The sequence below is a fragment of the Solanum pennellii genome, chromosome 12, assembly GCF_001406875.1.
Source record: "Solanum pennellii chromosome 12, SPENNV200".
In the NCBI taxonomy this organism is placed as follows: Eukaryota; Viridiplantae; Streptophyta; class Magnoliopsida; order Solanales; family Solanaceae; genus Solanum; species Solanum pennellii.
In genome coordinates this window covers 35,653,696-35,672,630 of record NC_028648.1, presented here as the reverse complement: position 1 = coordinate 35,672,630, position 18,935 = coordinate 35,653,696, and the positions used below count along the sequence as shown (strand labels likewise).

At 32.3% G+C, this 18,935-nt stretch overlaps 1 protein-coding gene across 4 annotated transcripts in view; it reads right to left on the bottom strand.

Annotated features, from left to right (window-relative positions):
- Positions 1-12,629, bottom strand: part of LOC107007561 (endoplasmic reticulum metallopeptidase 1) — a 43,492-nt gene extending 30,863 nt beyond the window's left edge. For 3 of the 4 annotated variants that reach the window (XR_003575741.1, XM_015206233.2, XM_015206234.2), the window contains exons 1-6: positions 12,275-12,629; positions 12,081-12,166; positions 11,888-11,989; positions 11,390-11,496; positions 11,205-11,305; positions 8,393-8,480 (exon numbers count right to left, since the gene is read on the bottom strand). Coding sequence is in view for 3 of the 4 variants with exons in the window: in XM_015206233.2 (XP_015061719.1) it covers positions 8,393-8,480; positions 11,205-11,305; positions 11,390-11,496; positions 11,888-11,989; positions 12,081-12,166; positions 12,275-12,487 (697 nt within the window). In the remaining variant the exon portion in view is untranslated. The remainder of the gene's footprint in view (positions 1-8,392; positions 8,481-11,204; positions 11,306-11,389; positions 11,497-11,887; positions 11,990-12,080; positions 12,167-12,274) is intronic. The other variant, XM_015206232.2, reaches the window with a different exon arrangement.
- Positions 12,630-18,935: the final 6,306 nt, after the last annotated feature.

Genomic DNA, 18,935 nt, shown 5'->3' with positions numbered 1-18,935 from the left:
TTTTTTTGGGACAAACTAATCAAGAAAACTGTCACATAAATTGGGACATAGGGAGTATATATAAACAAATATTTCAATTTAAAAACTAAGGTAGATAGCCTAAAATCCTCCCTAGGACAAGTAAAATCCATACCAATATATAAATGGATCAACATCATATTTTTCATATTAGAAACGGATTTCAAAAATAGAAGTCATTAATCAACTTACAAACAATTAATAATTATTAAAAAGAGAAACTTCCAGCTGCCAGATGCCAGCTCAAAACGACAGGAAAAACAGAGGATATACAGAAAAGGGAAAGAGGAAAATAAATAACTTTAAATAAAACTACCAGCAGCAACGAAAAATAAGGGAAAAAAGTTGTTTTGCCATCCCCTATTGAAAGCCCTAGCTCCGAAGAAACCCAAGCACCACAAGAAGAAAGAAGAAGAAAGAAGAGAAGAAAAGAACCTGGAGAAAATCCTGCTTCAGCAAGAAAAAGAAACCAGTTCCTTCTCAAAGGAAAAGAAGCCAATTTTGAACCCAATCAATGATTGACTTCTTCAGAAAGAGTCCCCAGCCTGGACTCTTCTTCATTATTTCATTTGTTTTTTTGAAAAGGATCCCCAACTTTCCTTTTTCTTCTAAAATTATCGTTTTCTAAAGAAGCGATAGCGTTGCATCGCTTCTGTTAGAATATGAATAGGTTTATACAATCCTATTGGGATTGGAATAGATTTATACAATCCTATCAAAATAGGAATAAGTTTATACAATCCTATTAGAATAGGAATAGGATTACTAAATAGGGTAAAGGATTATTCTAGGGTCTATAAATAGAGTCTCAATGTAATAATGTAGACACAAAAACAATCCAATAATATTTTTTTTCTATATTTCTCACATGGTACCGTAGCCTCTACGATCTTGGTAGAAAATCAAAGAGCTTCCGCTACCAGCGCGCGGCTATTACTCATATATGTCGCCCGTCCTACCAATGATTATGTTAGCAAAAGTTGGCTCGTCGTGTTTCTTTCTGGTGACTATTTTCTTATATCTAATTTTTGAAGCACTGTGACATCATTCCGTTGACTACTTTCTTATAGCTAATTTGTGTAGCACTGTGCCATCATTCCGTGACTACTTTTTCATATTTAATTTGTATAGCACCCTGCCATTATTTCGGTGAATACTTTTTCATATTTAATTGTATAGCACCCTGCCATTATTTCGGTGAATACTTTTTCATATTTAATTTGTGTAACACTGTGCCATCATTCCTGTGACTACTTTTTATATTTAATTTGTGTACATCAATCCAGTGACTACTTTTTCATATTTAATTTGTGTAGCACCGTGTCATCAATCTAGTGATTACTCTTTCATATTTAATTTGTGTAGCATCATGCCATCTTTGTGGTAGCTACCTTTTTTTTTGCATATCTTATTTGCGTAGCACCGTACAACTCTCCGGACTACTTTTCATATTTAATTTGCGTAGTACCATGGGTTTTTTCGAAACTACTTTCTCATATCTGAGTTGCATATCACCGTGTGTCTTTTCGGTGACTCATATTTTATTTGCATAGTTCCATTCGTCTTTTTCGTGACTCCTCAAATCTGATTTGTGTAGGGTTGTGCCATGATTCCAATCCTACCTATATAATTTCTCTTTTTCATTAGGATCGTGTCATCATTCCGACCCCACCCATATTTTTTATCTTTTTCAATGGGCTCATTCAATCAATTCGAACTATCTTATATAATTTATATTTTCTAGTTGGGTTGTGATATCATTTAGACCCTAATTATATAATTTTATTTCTTAAATTGTGACCACTTTTAGCCATAAAATCTAATACTCTGGCATATGAACATGTTCCAGCCAGTTTTTCGATGACTTGTTTAATATCGACTCATCTATTGATTCCAACAAGATCCATAAACTTTATACTGGTTTTGAGCACTTTTTTTAGGGGGAGTTTAGTAAACTTGTATGTCGATTATGTGAGTTACTCTATGGTCTGAAGCAGTCTTTGCAGGTTTGGTTTGGGAAGTTCAACATTGGAGTTTTATCTCTGTGTTTACTGACATTATGCATCAAATCCAGTATTTAATAAGATTAAGCACATTGAGACGACTATCAATTTGGTGAAGTCGATTGATCAACTTGCAAATATCTAACCAAGCCCTTCATTGGTCCTCATGTTAATTACATTTCTATTAAGCTAGGTACAAGAATTGTATGCACTAGCTTGATAGGAAGTATTAGAATATGAATAGGTTTATACAATCCTATTGGAATAGGAATAGGTTTATACAATCATATTAAAATATGAATAAGTGTATACAATCCTATTTGAATAGTAATAGGAATATTAAATAGTATCCTACTTGGTAAAGGATTATTCTAGGATCCATAAATAGGGTCTTAATGTAATACTGTAGACACAACAACAATTCAATAATATTTGTCTCCTACATCTGTTTTGCTTTTTCCGCATTAGCTAACCCCTCCATGGCAAGGATGCACGGAAAATGAGAGAAAAGATCTTGCATGTATGATCCCTCTCATAGGGGGAAAATCCCACTAGCCCTTTGTTGATAAGAATGGAGTAGTTGATTGTGGTCTTGCTGAACCTTATCCATGTAATGCACTAGAAAGCCCCGTTAATTTTCGTGGTACCCTAAAAGAATGATAAAAATAAACCCAAGGTGTGTGGGGCCCACATAAGGGTATGAGTGGTAGGAACACAGGACTAGGATAATAATGATTTATGTAAGTGACTTAACATCTATTAATGGTGTCCAATTTTTTCAATAAAAAGTCATTGTAAATCCATCTGGTCTACGTACTTTGTCGAGGGCGTAAAATCTGATAGCAGATAGCACTTCTTCCTCACTAAAAGCAAACTCCAAACCCTCTTTTTCTTCCACATTTTAAACTCTCATCCCTTAAAAAGTGATTGTAGGTCTCCGGTCATCTTCTATCTAAAGATTCTAATAAAAATGAAGGTTCGTATTGCCAACATTGATTGAGCTAGTGAAAAGACAACCTCGCTCAAATGATAACAAACCAACACCTGTGAGACTCGATGACGTTTCTTAGTTCAAAGGACTTATTGACGGTGGTGAAGAAAGTCTTTGTTACAGTTCCTTGATATGTATCTAGTTATCAATAATGCAAGATGAAGTCATATCTTATATGTTTTCTTCCTATGACTTATGGTTTTGGTTTGTTATGAGAGAATTTATAATCTTTTGAGTTGTAGTACTCAAAAATGGAATAATTTTCATAACTTTAAATACAAACTGGTGGATCATTAACCACGCACCTAATAACAAGGAAATAACCTCCTACTAATACTGAAATGAGAGGGGAAGTAATAGCCTCCTTACTGTTAATAATTACTACAAAGAAATAGGCAAAGTTGTCCTTATTGCTAATAACTGATACAAAGAAATAGAAAAACATAATCATATATTATTATAAGTGGGAAGCCATAAAAGTAAAAGTTGAAATACTATTTTACCCCTATCTTAATTCAAAATGTTGTAATATATCTAAGCAATTACATATTAAATAATAATTATATAATATTATCTTAAATACAAAAAAATAAAAAGGTGTTTTAAAATGCATTTTAAGAATGTGTCTCCATTCTCCAACATAACTTTTGAGTTTTCAACAGAATTCTAGGCAAACTTTTGGCTTATAATTAAATATCATGTGCATGAGGTAAAATTATTAATGGCAAATACATAAGCTAATTCGCCTTTCTTAGCTAAGAAGAAAAGAGAAATTAATTTCATCAATTATACAAAATGCTTAAGCATGGAGATCGCAAATTAAGGAAAAAGGTTGTTGTGGAGTGTTCTCTTGCTTTCCGAAAGGATTAGACTTAGTGATGTCTGTTGTAGTAGTACTCTTATTCTTGTACAATCTTTCTTTTGCTTTTTACCACCCATTGTTTTTATGTTGTTTGGTTATTGCACTTTTTTATTGTTGTTGTTATTGTTTTCATAATAGTTGTTATAGTATTATATCGATCGAGAATATCATCATATGTTAGGTGGGCCAACCGACCGACCGAGTTGGGCTGGGCGTCCATGTCACAGAACCTTTCTCTAGCCAAGAATCCCATTATTGATCGAATCGGGGCGGATCCCAATTCATTGGCAAATGAAAAATCTATTGTTTTAACACTCAGAAAAAAAACCTAGAAAAGAGGAAGAGTCACTAAGACAAGAGAGCTATAGGTAAGCAAGCAAGAAGGATAGGTGCAAAAAAAAGGGCGAGGCAAGTGGCACAAGTGCCCCTTTCCTTACAGTCAAGTGGCTCTCCATCTCTAGGAAGATTGTGTCCAGGATCTGGTAATCTAAGCCTTGCTTCTTCTGGTCGGCTCGTAAGAAGCAAACCAGACTAGACGGAAAGAACTCCGAGTAAACAAAGCAAAAGCCCATCTGGCCGATCTCAAGCTGGATGAGAAGGCAAACCAACCCTCCGAAGAAGGAAACTATGACTAATTAGACCGTTAGTGACCAAATGACAACGTCGACATAGGAAAAGAAGGTGAGATAGGGGATGGAAGCAGGGTAGTGCTAACTCTGCATCCGCGGCTATTTTGGCTCTTTCCGGAGAGCATCAAATCAACCGCTTTCATTTGCTTTGAGACTGGCTAAATTCTCTTCACTTTTATTTTTATTTATGAAACAATAATGTATGTAACTCTTCTAATTTTGTGATTCTTTGAATTTCGAAACTAAATAAATTTATCTATCATGATTCAATGTGCATCATTAATAAATTTTGGTAGGTAAAAAGACAATCAAATATCACTATAAATATTAGTTAATTGCTTCCTAGGTCATCACATTCTTTTCTTTTCTATCATCTACTATACTCTTTTCTTCTTCCTAGATTATGATATGAATACAAGTCATCAAGAAGCTTATTGGGAGAAGAACAAATAGTTTCATTTTGAAATTAAAAGAGAAGTTCTCGTAGAATATAGTTCAACTGTTAAATTTAACAGTATAAGAAATGACTTATATATTTCATTAGATTTATTTTGTGTGTCAGATTATATTTTATGTTTTTCTTTTTCACTTTGTAGTTGAGGTATGGTTGATCAAAATGGATTAGTATGCAACTCATATTTTTATGCAATTATGTATTATTTTGCATTGCTATGAAATTTTTTTAAGTGCTATTCAAGTATAAATCATATTTTTATGTTATTATGTTTTTCTTATACACTTTCAAGTGCTATTTAATTGACAAAACTTCTATTAACACATGATGACTTTGATAATACTTGAATAGTTTATGCAAAATATGTTTTTGTCTGATAGAAATAATATATATATATATATTCGTGAGACTCACGTGCAAAGCACGTGTCGAGAACTAGTTAATAAATAAGTTGAAGTAATCTACTTTCTGATTTCCTTAAACTTTCCATGTGTAAACCATTGGTAAACTAAAGGTGTGCGAACATTACTCCCCTTCTTCAAATTGTGCTTTCCTTAAGCACTAAGTGTGGAAAGTAGAAGCATTTCTAGCAAATTCCTCTTCATCGCCAATGGAATCAATCCAAAATAATTTGTTGCTTTGATGGACTAGAGGGAATAGTTTGTCAAATTTGAAATAGAGTCCCTTATGGCTTGATTGATCCATCTCAAATCTGGTCAATTTCTTCACAAATTTCGGTGGGTTGTTGACGTGAAAAATACGTTGTATTTGATCAACATGCATATAACAATGGCGAACAAAGGGGTCGTTCCTTGCGTTCGCTGGAAAATACTCATTGTTATAGCCAAATCAAGAGGGTTATGCAGCTCTACCTCAATTGCAATGTAATCAGCAAAGCCACTAATGAAGTGTTCAAATTTTCACGCTTGTGAAAGGGTACCAACCCACAAAACCAATTGTCCAGACCTTTTATGGTAATCTACTGTAGATCCATTTTGGCGTAACTTAGCCAATTCTCTCAACTTTTGACTTCTAATTGGTGATCCAAACGAAGGTTGCATTAATGTTTGAACTCATCCAAGAGCATTGAGGCATATCTTCCCTAGAATAAGCAAGAAGCAAGTCCAACATATTCTTCTTTTGTTGTTTGTTGGTGTCGAAAGAAGTGTCGGGATCGACCACTCCTAGGGGTCCTCGTGGCCACAAAAATGTGGAAATCCAACTTTGTATATTTAGGAATCATGGAATTTTTCACTAGCTTCTACTCGGAACCTACAGCCACTGCTTTACCTTTCCAACCTCGATTGAGACTTCACTTTCAGTTGCTTCAACATGACTTTGAATTTTCTAAACCCTCCATGAGTGAATCCAAGCAAGCATTTATGGCTTCCTTTCTTGCTAAATTGGTTGTGGGTTCTTCTTGGAACAAAGTCAACAATTGTGTCAATTGTTGCTAGATTAGATCTCCCACAACTCTCATCTCTAATAGTAAGTTGTTATGATCCCCTGATATGGTTCTAGTTATGTAGCGTTGCAAGATGAAATTAGATGTCTTCTTCCTACAACCTATAGTGCTACGTTGAGAGAAAACCTATAACATCTTGAGTAAAAGAACTCCAAAACATCAATAATTTCCTCCTGATCTTTTTATTGAAATCAAATAACTTTAAATACATTATTGGTGGATTAACCCCGCCTAAATAACAAGAAAATACTTCCTACTACTACTGAAATGGAAAGTAGTGGAATAACCTCCTTACTACTAATAAATGCTACACAGAAATGGAAGACATAATAAAGTAAGCTACGGTCTAATTTCTTTAAATTTTCCATGAGTAAATCGTTGGTAGACTATCAGTTTACCTTACTATCGAAGTTAAAAAGGTATATGAAAGCACAACATCGAAAAGGCTTCGAACATTAGCAAATATTTCAAGAGAGTTTTCTCTTTGATAACTTATAAGTGTAAAGTGATATGCTGTGTTGAAGTGGTTTTATCAAAGGCGAAAAACGCAAATAAACTCTTAAGGCATGTTGGAGCTTCGAGAGCAACAAATGTCTAAGGCATGACGGATCTTCAAGCGCAAATAAAGCGTAGTTTTTAATGAAAAAAGGCGTTAAGGTAGAAAAAAAATATAAATATATATGTTTAGTCCAAGACTAATAATTATAAACATGAATGACAAATATATGACCAAAGAAATTGAAATAAAACATATGATAAAGGGAAATATCAATTGTCTAGTGTTACTCTTCATAATAGGCTCATAAGCAAGGAAAAGTTTGTCGTTAGTGTCACTCTTCAGAGTAGGCTCATAAGCAAGGAAAAGTTTATCTCAGAACCTTGAGGATGACACTAAAATGCTCATAAAATGAAGCAAAGCGCTCAACACATTTTGAGTCTCGCTTCAGGGCCTAAGCGTGCTTAAACTACAAACAAACAGACTAAAAAGGGAAGTATGACATCAACATGACACCCTAGTGAAGATAGTGATGGTAGATTCCCTGTAAAGGTCAAATACACTCACTTTATTGTTCGTACAATGACATTCATGATTTATAAATATAATATTCTTGAGAAATTGGAACTTGACCAACTCAACTACAAAAGGCGGTTGAAGTAGTGAGGATTGCTTAAGATTATATCAGGAAATTACAACCTATATAGTTGACCAATGTGTGATTCTAACACCTGCACGCTCAAGGCTTAATACCTAGAGCATAGAGCAACGTAACTGGGTGGTCCAAGTCCAACATTGGATAGTAATACCAAAGATGGTTTGGCTATCACATTGAGCCACTATGAAAATGGATCTTGGGAGTTGCATCTAAACAAAAGGTTAATTCAAGTGGCAATGATTGGCAAAGAATATATAACAAAATTACAACTCATACGCTTAACCGATGAAAGAATCTTTTTGAATCTAAACCAAAAGGCTAATTCAAGTGGCGATGATTGGCAAAGAATATATAAGAAAATCACAACTCATACGCTTAACCGACGAAAGAATCTTTTTACAAATATAAAATCCAATCAGTCTTTAACTAGAGAATCTATGATTATACAGTTTTCAGTACCCATAACTACCATTATGATAATTAATAGGCAATCTATTTATTCATTGTATCTTTTATATCAACCTATTAAACAACAAGATATCCAAGATAAAGAACAACATTGAAGACAGTGTTCTCAATAAAATGATTCCAAGCCATAGTGTACCCTCTTTTGACTATCAATTACTTCAGCATTTGCCAAAAAGGAAAAATGTGCTTTACATTTATCCCTATGCTTTACATGTATCCCTCCTTACAGGCTTGTAATAGCAGGCAGCTCGTATGATAGTGAAAATATTCATGTTCATAACATTATCACATTAAAACATAGCACAGAAAGCATAAACATGGCACAATTGTATTAATGCAGGTACCTACCGAGGCCTCCGGTCCCAGAAGCTTCAACATCTATAAATGCTCCAATCGTCTCATTCCATCTATGCGTAGTTATAAAACCGTGTGAACCCTGCGAAAATCATCAAAAAACTCTTGTTTTTAACTTGCTTGATTTTGTTAATCATCTACTAAACTACATAAAGCATTCTGAACATCAACAATGACAATTAGATAACTACAATTCCTTTGAGCTCATGGAAGAGATGCATAAAGCTTTAGATATAAAAATTCAATGAAGCCATGAGACATTATTAAAGACAAAATGTATTTCTATGGATGCTCGAATGCATTGAGTGTCACAATTGAACTAGAATCCGAGATTCTAAACCGGATACAATTGATAAGAAAAGATATGCAATTAAAATCGCAGTAATCAAGGAACAGAAGGAAAAATTAAGAAACAAAAGGAGGCAGAACCTTATTTGTTCACTGATTTCTAAAATTGTTCATCATGAGACAATAAGTAGGCGTTTGGCCATGCGATACCATATAACGATACGGAATCGTGAGACGGAATAAGCGTTTAGACATGCGATTTCATGTTGATTTCATCTCATGATATGATCTCATGATTTCATATCATGAGATGAAATTCCATATTCTCCAAAAATAATGATTTGGGAATTCGATATCATGATTTGGGATTTTTTAAATACAAAAATTGACTCACAAGTTCAAAATTTGTAAAACAACCCCACATTTATATCTTTTAACCATTTATGTCATATGTATGTAAAATTCATAATCACATCATTATTTTTTAAAATTTACTACGCTCACCAACATAAAATTTATTATTACATTCAATTTGGTGAATATAAATTATGAAGTAAGAATTGGTGAATACAAACAAGAACCGAGGGAGTAGTATGTTTTTGGTTTTTCATGATAAAAAAAACTTCTTTCTCAGCTTCATATGAAAATGTTTAAAACAATTTAATATGAAAAAGGGGAAAATTGGTGATGTATGTTTGATAATTACTTCCTATATATTTGATTTTAGCACGAAACTAATGCACTAAAAATGTGTAATTGCACACATCTGAAACAAGGCATGAACCATTATGATATTGACACACAAGTGAAAATTCTCATAGCTTGTGGAGTGTCACATACTTATTTGCAAGAATATCAAAGTAGTGATGAAATATCTATGGTCTGTGAACATGAAAATATAGTTGCAGATGATATTGACCAACAAATGACTCAAAGTAACAATGTTGGTTCGTCTTGTTGGTCATATGATCAAGAAATGCAAGCTCAACGTGAAGAGAATATCCGTACTATATGAGAGAATTATATAAAAGACTAGTACACTACAATTTTATGATCAATTCTTTTAATTGAATTAAGTTTGATCAATTAAAATTAGATGAAACAGTTACTTAAGTGGTGAACAAATAGCTTTGTAATAGTTTATTATGCAATTTTATAAATTTTTGTTTATTTGGTAAGATTGAATAAACAATTGAGGCTCTTTTAATAGTTTTACAACTTATAGGATTCTTACGTTTATGAGAGAATATATAACACACAAATTTCATATTGCATGTCCAATAAAAACTTCATTTTTTATCTCATGATTTCATATCATGATATCATATCATGATTCCATATCATGATATCATATTATGATTCCATATCGCATTGGCCATACAGGTTCAAAAGATAACCAGAGGGCCTACTGCAAGCAGTATAAAAACATATCTAGAGGTAAAGATGGGGTAGTAGAAGATTTTAAGAACCCCGTATATCAATCACCAGAGCGAGATACTTCCTTAATCCAAATGACTCTCAGAATTGACAAAAGTATTTATCATCTACATCATGCTACCATCATAATTTAGCACCCTGTCCATATAAATACAAGGAAAATCTTGCACTGGTATGTATGCTTTTAGAGTATGAAATGAAGAGTACCAAAAATCATTCCAAATATTACAGAAAACTATTTGAGTAAACAAATATGTGTTCCTGACTTGTATCGTCATCACGTCTTCCATTATTAGACTAAGGAGCACAGAGGACAGAGATAGAAGACAACAATTTTCAGGAAATTGAAATACTGTCGAACCGCATAATTTTCTAAGAAACATGCACTAAGAAAATGGGAAGTCATAGGAAAGTGGCATCTACTTCCTAGAACTCTAAGGGGTTGTTTAGTAGAGTTCATTAGAAAAACTCATGCATGCATTACAGCATTAGTCTTGTGTATTACTAGTAGTTTGTTTGGTACTTTTTTCCAATCTATGTATAACCAACGCAAGCATTAATTATACACTCGATTATGTATTAAGGTGTGTATTACTAATGTCATGGATTTCTAGGTATTAGCAATCCAATGGTTTTAATGCATGCATTAACATCATTTAAGACTCAATTGCCCCTCAAAACCTTTTTTACATCTTTTCTACCACAATAGTAGAGTGTATTTTTGTAAATAATTATTTGTATACAACGCATATTATTTTTAATGCATCAAACCAAACAATGCATAAAACTAATCTACGTATGATTAATACAGGCATAAGTAATACATGCATTGTTAATGCAAGCATTACTAATGCATTTTATTTGACATTATTTTTATACACTCTACCTAACACCGTAATACACAAGCATAGTTCATGATTCTTTAAGTCCATTATTCTTAATAGAAAATCGGGGAACATATTAAAGCCCAAAATCAAGCGGCATACATGAGAATATCCAAACTCTAACCATTAAAAAGGAAATATCATAGGAGTACAGCGTCAAATAAATTGTCGTTGGTCCCACATAAGGATCTTCTTACCAGCATAAACAGTTCTTCAGCTCCATTAAACAGAAATATTACTGGTCTGGGTGGAATCCAGCCGGAATCAACAGAGAGTCTGGCTAGCTCGAGTATCGATGCTGTTTCAGTCATAGTACAATCAAGATAGATATAACCAACTACGACATCAGCTGGAAAGCAGATCAAATGCAAGATATACATACCAACACAAGAACCACAATCACCAGCTCCTGGAGAACCAGGTGGAGTATCGAAATGGCCATTTACCAAAACTGCAGAATCATTTTCTCCTGAATCCACTGATGAGATTCTGAAATTGATTGTTTTACTTTCAGTTTTCATTAAATAAAATTAAGGTGTTGCATATTTGAATGAAAAACTTCTTAAAAAAATGCTTTCCTTAGGTATATGAGATTACAAATCAAACATCAATAACAATTTGTCAGTTAATTCCCAAACTTCTTCAGATTTTTCATAACTTAAGAAAGTGTAAGGAATATTTTCCAAAGGTAAAAGATCCATGACTCCTACAAATGAGCTCCACCAAAAAGAAATTCATTTAATTGAGGAATAGAATTCAGGTATTAACACTGCTTTATCTTTATGCTCTAAGAAAAAAGAGAGGAAAACAAAAAACTGAAGTGTTCAGGATGATGAATTATATAGATATATGAGGAAACGTCAGATTCAAGCTGGTATACCTCATAATAATATTTGTATGATTTCTATAAGCCAGAGAGATGCTATGCCGTAAAAAGAACATGTTGAATGAGCCATTAACAATGGTCTCCTCTATCTCTATTCTGCAAGAATAAGAATCTCCAATAATTAATGCAGCAATTGAGATTAAGAATTACCTGAAGATAAGTTAAAAAAGTTTGAAATAAGACCAACCTAACACCAGGTTGAGCTCTCTCCTTCATCATTTCCAACTGTGTCTTAATATATTGCGCCGCTAGTCTCAGACCTTGACGCCCTTGCTGTACACAAAAAAGATTTAAACAGCATGAGATTATCTTTGGGGGCAAAAACTGTGGTTTGAGGGTTGTCGGCAAAGAAATGTTAAATGGAATTGTGAGAGTCATTACCTGGCGACCTCCGATATCCTTTGATAAGATGCGGACATGCTCAATAGCTCTGGCCTCAGAGAAGCGATCAGGAGGAGCGTCCATGGGAAGAGGTGTGATGAACTTCATGTGAATGATGGAGTATACAAGGACCGATATCAATCCGTACAAAATCCCCAGACTAAACAGAATTTTGAATCCGGCTATATCACCCGAGTTCAGTCTCCACGCCATTGCTATTCTTCTCTATTTCTCACTTCACTCATATAATACTTTGAACAAACGAAATATTCGAATCAGCGACGACACTCTAATGCCATCAATTCCCCTTTTTGACCTTTTTAGGCCCATCACCTTTCGGCCTATCAGCCGAAATGCCCTACACAGTGTTGTAGAGAATTAAATGAAAGGTGTCAAATAATTGTTGGGTTTTTTATAATAGAACGATCAAATGCCGGTTAAATTATTTTTAAAATATAATTAAGTAAATTTGGAATTAAATTAACATTTTTAAAATTTTCTACTTTTTTATAAAATACGAAAAAGTATTTCATTTTTTAATTTTTATAATTCTATCCAAATCATTCTTTTTTAAAAAAATAAATGAAAATAGGTATTTCTCTTCTTCTTTTCTCATTGTTCTCTCTTCTCTTCTTCTTTCTCTTTAGAAAATCTGAAAATTCAACTATCAAAACAAATATTATCTCTCTTTATCTTATTTTCCTTATCATCTCCGGTCGTGACTTTCTCCTCTTTCTGAACTGAAAATTGTGTTTGACTTGAAATGGGTAAGTCTTTTTTTGAGAGATTTTACAATTTTGAAATAATACTAAGTTTTTTTCTTCGGTTAATGAAGAATAAATCGTTATATAGATGTGAAAATGAATAATAGTGTAATTGTACCTATTATTTATTGTTTTAGAAAGAAAATTAACAAACTCAAAAAGCCATAATTTGAAAAAAAAAATGTATATGTAATGTTAACATTCATTGAAAATTTATAATTTTTTTGTTTTTGTTGCTCTTTTTGTGACCATTTTGTTCATATGATTTAAGAAATATAGTTTTGTTCAGTTATCCATAAATATTTGAAGTGTAGGAGATTGAAAAAATTTATTTATCAATCACTATCTATAATTAGTGAAAGAAAAAACACAATGAATACTGCTCTGTATCACATTCAAACCAAAAGGCAAGGAGAACAAGAAGGAGAAGGAGAAGGACCTAGAGATAAAGAAGGAGAAATTGAAAAAGAAAGCGAAAGAGAAAGAGATAAAAAATCGAAGTCGTCAATTGTGATTTGAAGCAACAATATCCACCATTGATTAGATTGATGATTATGTAAACCATTGTAAATTACTTTTTTTGTTGATAAGTTGTATAAAACAATTGGTGAAGTGTTTATTTTTGTTGATAATATTAATGATTTTTCTATTGAAACAAATGTCAATTATAATGGAAAAGAAGAAATGTGGTGTATGTGGCAACATATATAACCTATGCTGTAAAAAACACCATAAAATTATCTATATGCGCCCCAAAGGAAAGGATATATGTGGCAACATATGTAACAGAAAGAAGATATGTGAAAACATATGTCACAGAAAGAAGATATGTGGCAACATATGTCACAGAAAGAAAATATGTGGCAACATATGTCACAGAAAGAAAATATGTGGTAACATATGTCACAGAAAGAAGATATGTGGCAACATATGTCACAGAAAGAAGATACGTGGCAAGATATGTCACAGAAAGAAGATATGTAGCAACATATGTCATAGAAAGGAGATATGTGTCAACATTTCATTGTTACAAATGTAGTGTCTATGGCAATATATAACTTTTGTTGTAAAAAAAAAACTATAAATTTATCTGCATGTACCCCAACAGAAAGGATATATGTGGCAACAGATGTCACACTATGAATTATAAAAAAAATTAAATAAATAAAATAAAAATATCTAAAACAATCGTCCTTTCATTTTCCCTCTCTCCTCTCCTCTATTAAAGGTCGTTTCGTTTCACATTTCAAATTTAATTTTTTTTTCTAATTTTTGTTTTCTTTTCTCTCGTTCCATGATTTCTTTACAATTCAAATTGTTGTTATTTTTTCTACAACATCAGTGGTAATATTTTGCGATTTTCTTCTACAACAAAGCGTTGTTGCCCTCATCATTTCTAGTTTATCGTTGATATCTTCTAAGATAAAATATAATAGTCATTGGTATTAAATCAGGACTTTTTAGTGGTTTTTATCACTTATTTGTTTGTAGGATGGTTGGGTTGTTATTCCTTTTAAAATATTATCTGGCAAAAAAATACATTTTAAGATGTACATATTGCCACATATGACATGTCTGTTGCAATTTTTCCAACAAAACGTGCATATGTTGTCACATATGTCACTTCAATGTTGACTTAATCGATAATTGAGCGATTTAGAAATGGAAAAATGTCAAATTGGATCAAATGTTAGTATTTTGGATCATAATTAAACAATAAAAATATGTTATAACACTTGGAACAACAATTTGCATGGGTGTTATATAACAATCATATGAAGTTACTTGGTCATTGTATGATGAACTAGTGATATGATAGTCTTTGTAAAAATAATTGATAAAATTGATGAAAGTTGTTGTATTAGATCATATTTTTATGCTTAGACATGTTGTATGACTATATATTAGCATTACATGTTGAATTATGTGACAATTGAATTGAATTAACCCCAAAAAGACCATTTTATGAGATACATATGTTGCCACATATGATTTGTCTATTGCAATTTTTTCAACCAGACGTGCATATGTTGCCACATGTGTCACTTCAAGAATGAGTTAATCGATAAATTGAACGATTTAAGAATGAAAAAATATCAAATTGGACCAAATTTTAGTACTTTTGACCATAATTAGCAATAAAAATATGCTATAACACTTGGAACAACAATTTATAACGATGTTATATAACTATCATATAAAGTTACTTGATCATTGTATGATGAACTAGTGATATGATATCTCTGTAAAAATAATTGATAGATTTGAGGAAGATTGTTATATTATACTATAATTTTGTACTTAATCATGTTGTAGGACTATATATTAGTATTACATGTTGAATTAGGTGACAATTTAATTGAATTAACCCCTCAAAGACCATTTAATGTTATAATATGTTGCCACATATGACATTTATGTTGCAATTTTTCCAACAGAACGTGCATATGTTGTTATATATGCCATTTCGATGATGACTCAATCAATAAATTGAGCAATTTAAAATGAAAAAATGTCGAATTGGACCAAATTTTAGTAATTTTAACCATAATTATACAATAAAAATATGTTATAACACTTGAAACAACGATTCATAAGGGCGTTATATAACTATCATATATAGTTACTTGGTCATTGTATGATGAACTAGTGGTAAATGATAGTCTTTGTAAAAATAATTGATAGAATTGATGAAGGTTGTTGTATTAGACCATAATTTTGTACATAGACATGTTATAGGACTATATATTAGTGTTACATGTTGAATTAGGTGACAATTTAATTGAATTACCCCCCCCCCTCCCCCCAAAAAAAAGATCATTTTATGATATGCATATGTTACCACATATAACATTTCTGTTGCAATTTTCCCAACTTAACGTGCATATGTTGCCACATATGACATTTCTGTTGCAATTTTTCCAACAGAACGTGCATATGTTGCCACATATGCCACTTCAAGGTTGACTTAATCGATAAATTGAGCGATTTAGGAATGAAAAAAATGTCAAATTGGACAAAATTTTAGTACTTTAAACCATAATTAAGCAATAAAAATATGATATAACACTTCAAACAATGACTTATAGGGTTATTAAATAACTATCATGTCAATTGTGACATGTAAGTCATATGTTGCTACATGTCTAGCTTATATGTTGCCGCTTGTGTAAGTTATATGTTGCAACATATGTCCTGTTGTTATTGAAATAATCATTCTGTTGCTACATATGACTATAATTTGTTTCAATAGTCAATTGTTGCAATATATAGCAATCTGTTGGAAATACAAATGCAAATTATTGAAAAAATTGCAGGTGCCCAAATGATGATGAATGATTTCAAAGAACTATTAATTTTACATATCAAAACAATGGTGTGTGACCCTAATCATTTATGAAGTAGTTTCAATTGAGAACAAACAAAATATAATCCACTGATTAAATTAGTTAAATCTGATTCAAGAAGAAGAAAAGAAGAAAGATCAAAGACTAGCAGCCAAGACCAATAATGTACGAAAAGAAGAAGAAAAAGATAAAGAAAACGAGAAGAAAGACAAGCAAGCAAGAACTATGAAGAAGAAGAGGAAGAAAGAAATATGAGAGGTGGGGGAAAATATTTTATTTTCCCTTTTGGTACAGCTTGGTGGTGTCTTCCCCCAATTTTAATTCCCAGGAAAATTGGTTAAATTAGGTTTTAGTCAATTTACCATTTTACCCTTTATTTAATTCAATGGGCCAAACTGTCAACTTATAAACTTGAGGGCAACTCCACAATCCTTAATCATTAATCACATAATTGTCACCTACACCCAATACTTAAGACTTATGTCACCGCCCATTTATTTTGAAACCTTATTGTCACTTTTTTAAAAAAAAGTCCCCAGTGTTGTACCTCCTTTTTTTATTGTAAATATTTCACTACTACTTTTTATTCATTTATAAAAAATATTGCTAAAATCAATATTTATTTATTAAAATGTATCAATTCATGTAATTTTTTTTCTTTTTTTGTAAAAAATATAGAAAGCACATAGTATAGTAAATAAATTACTTCTTTTCTGTTATAAAATCAAGCTCGTAAGACTATAATCATAAAGAGAAAAAGACAAGAGAAATAGATAGAAGAAGAGGATTTTTCTTCTTATTCAAATGAATTTCAAATGTTGATTGATATGTCTATTTATAGTGTTGAGATATCACTCCAAAAGTCATTTAACTAGTAGATACATAGTTATCTACATTGTTATCCAAAAGGGGGAGGGGGTTTCATATCATCTAGGGAATACACATACATGAATTTAGTAGTTCATGAATAAACCAAATGGTCATCCACTATTCAATGGATTTATAACACTCTCCCCTGGATGTCCATAGATAATGTGCCTCGTTAAAACCTTATTAGGAAAAATTCTGTGGAAAAAAATATCCCAGTGAAGGAAAAAGAGTACACATATCTTTTGATATGCAATATTTGTTGCCTCATTAAAAACCTTGCCACGAAAACCCAGTGAGAAAAAAATCTTGGTCTAGGGAAAGAGAGTGCAACGCGTATTATACTCCCCCTGATTAAAACATCACTTAATTTCTTGTGATGATGTCTCTAATCTTTGTACATTGTGGTTGATATATTCTTTTTCAAAGAAAAAACACACATTTCCTGAATATGGTGTGTCATTTATCTCAACCAGACGCACTTTCGACTTGCTTCATGAAGGGCTTTTATTTCTGCATAACAACATTTACTTCATTGATCGCCAGGATATTATTGTGCCTCCACATGCAAACACATAGAGTGCTTGAGATAGAGATTTATGCGGATCAGATAAATATTCTACATTTGCGTAACCAATCAATTTTGTCTTGAATTCCTCAAAATAGAATAAACCTATAACTATGGTCCTTCAGCGATATTCAATCATGTGCTCAACACCATTTCAATGTCCTTTTATCGGGGAGAAAATGAATCTTGCCAGTAAATTTACTGCAAAACAAATATCTGGTAATATTGTTAGTAAAGATGCACTAGTGCCTAATTGCACCAAGATGTGGAGTTTCATCACTAAGAAGCTCTTCATTCTTCTTTTTTGAGATCAAACTGAATCATCATTTATTTCAAGCGATCTCATAATCATTGGGGTACTCAATGAATACGATTTATCCATATAAAATGCATCAAAACATATGTGTGTATGTGCACTGATAGAAAAATATTTCATTTGTCAAATTATCAATCAGTAGGACAAGAAAAAATTATGTCTTATCAAGACCTTTTCATGAAATACAATGACAATTAGGGTCATTCTTTTGTACCCTTTTCCTCTTTGACTATTTCAATCCATATAAGGATTCTTGAAACTTTATTGAAAAAGTTTATTTCAAGCATTTTCATATAACCTTCGTTGTCTAGCTAGACATTGCAATTATTCGTTACATGCATTCAAGTTTTTCGTATGTTGCCAGATCAAAACAAACCTCATTGCATCCACCATACGAGAAAAACATTTTCAAAAATGTCAGGATTTTTGCGATAAATCTTTATGCCCCAAGGCACAAACCGTATTTGATAGCTTACGGTTATACAATCGCGTAATAATTTATTTATAAACCACTGGCATTATACCTTGATTTATGGACTATTTGTCCAAAACGTCACTTTTGTAAGTGAAACAATATACTTGAATCATGCATTTTAATTGGCCAACCTTTTATTTGTCCATTCTATATGACAGATTTGAATTCAAGATCCTCGTCCACAATTTATATCATTGAGCGCTACCTCATATCAAAGATACCGTCGACGGTTATTTGATATTGATTCCAATATGACATAACTTATCGAGATCTCTTCCTTTTTCATCATTTTTCAGGTACCTTGACCTTTTCTAAGGTTTTATA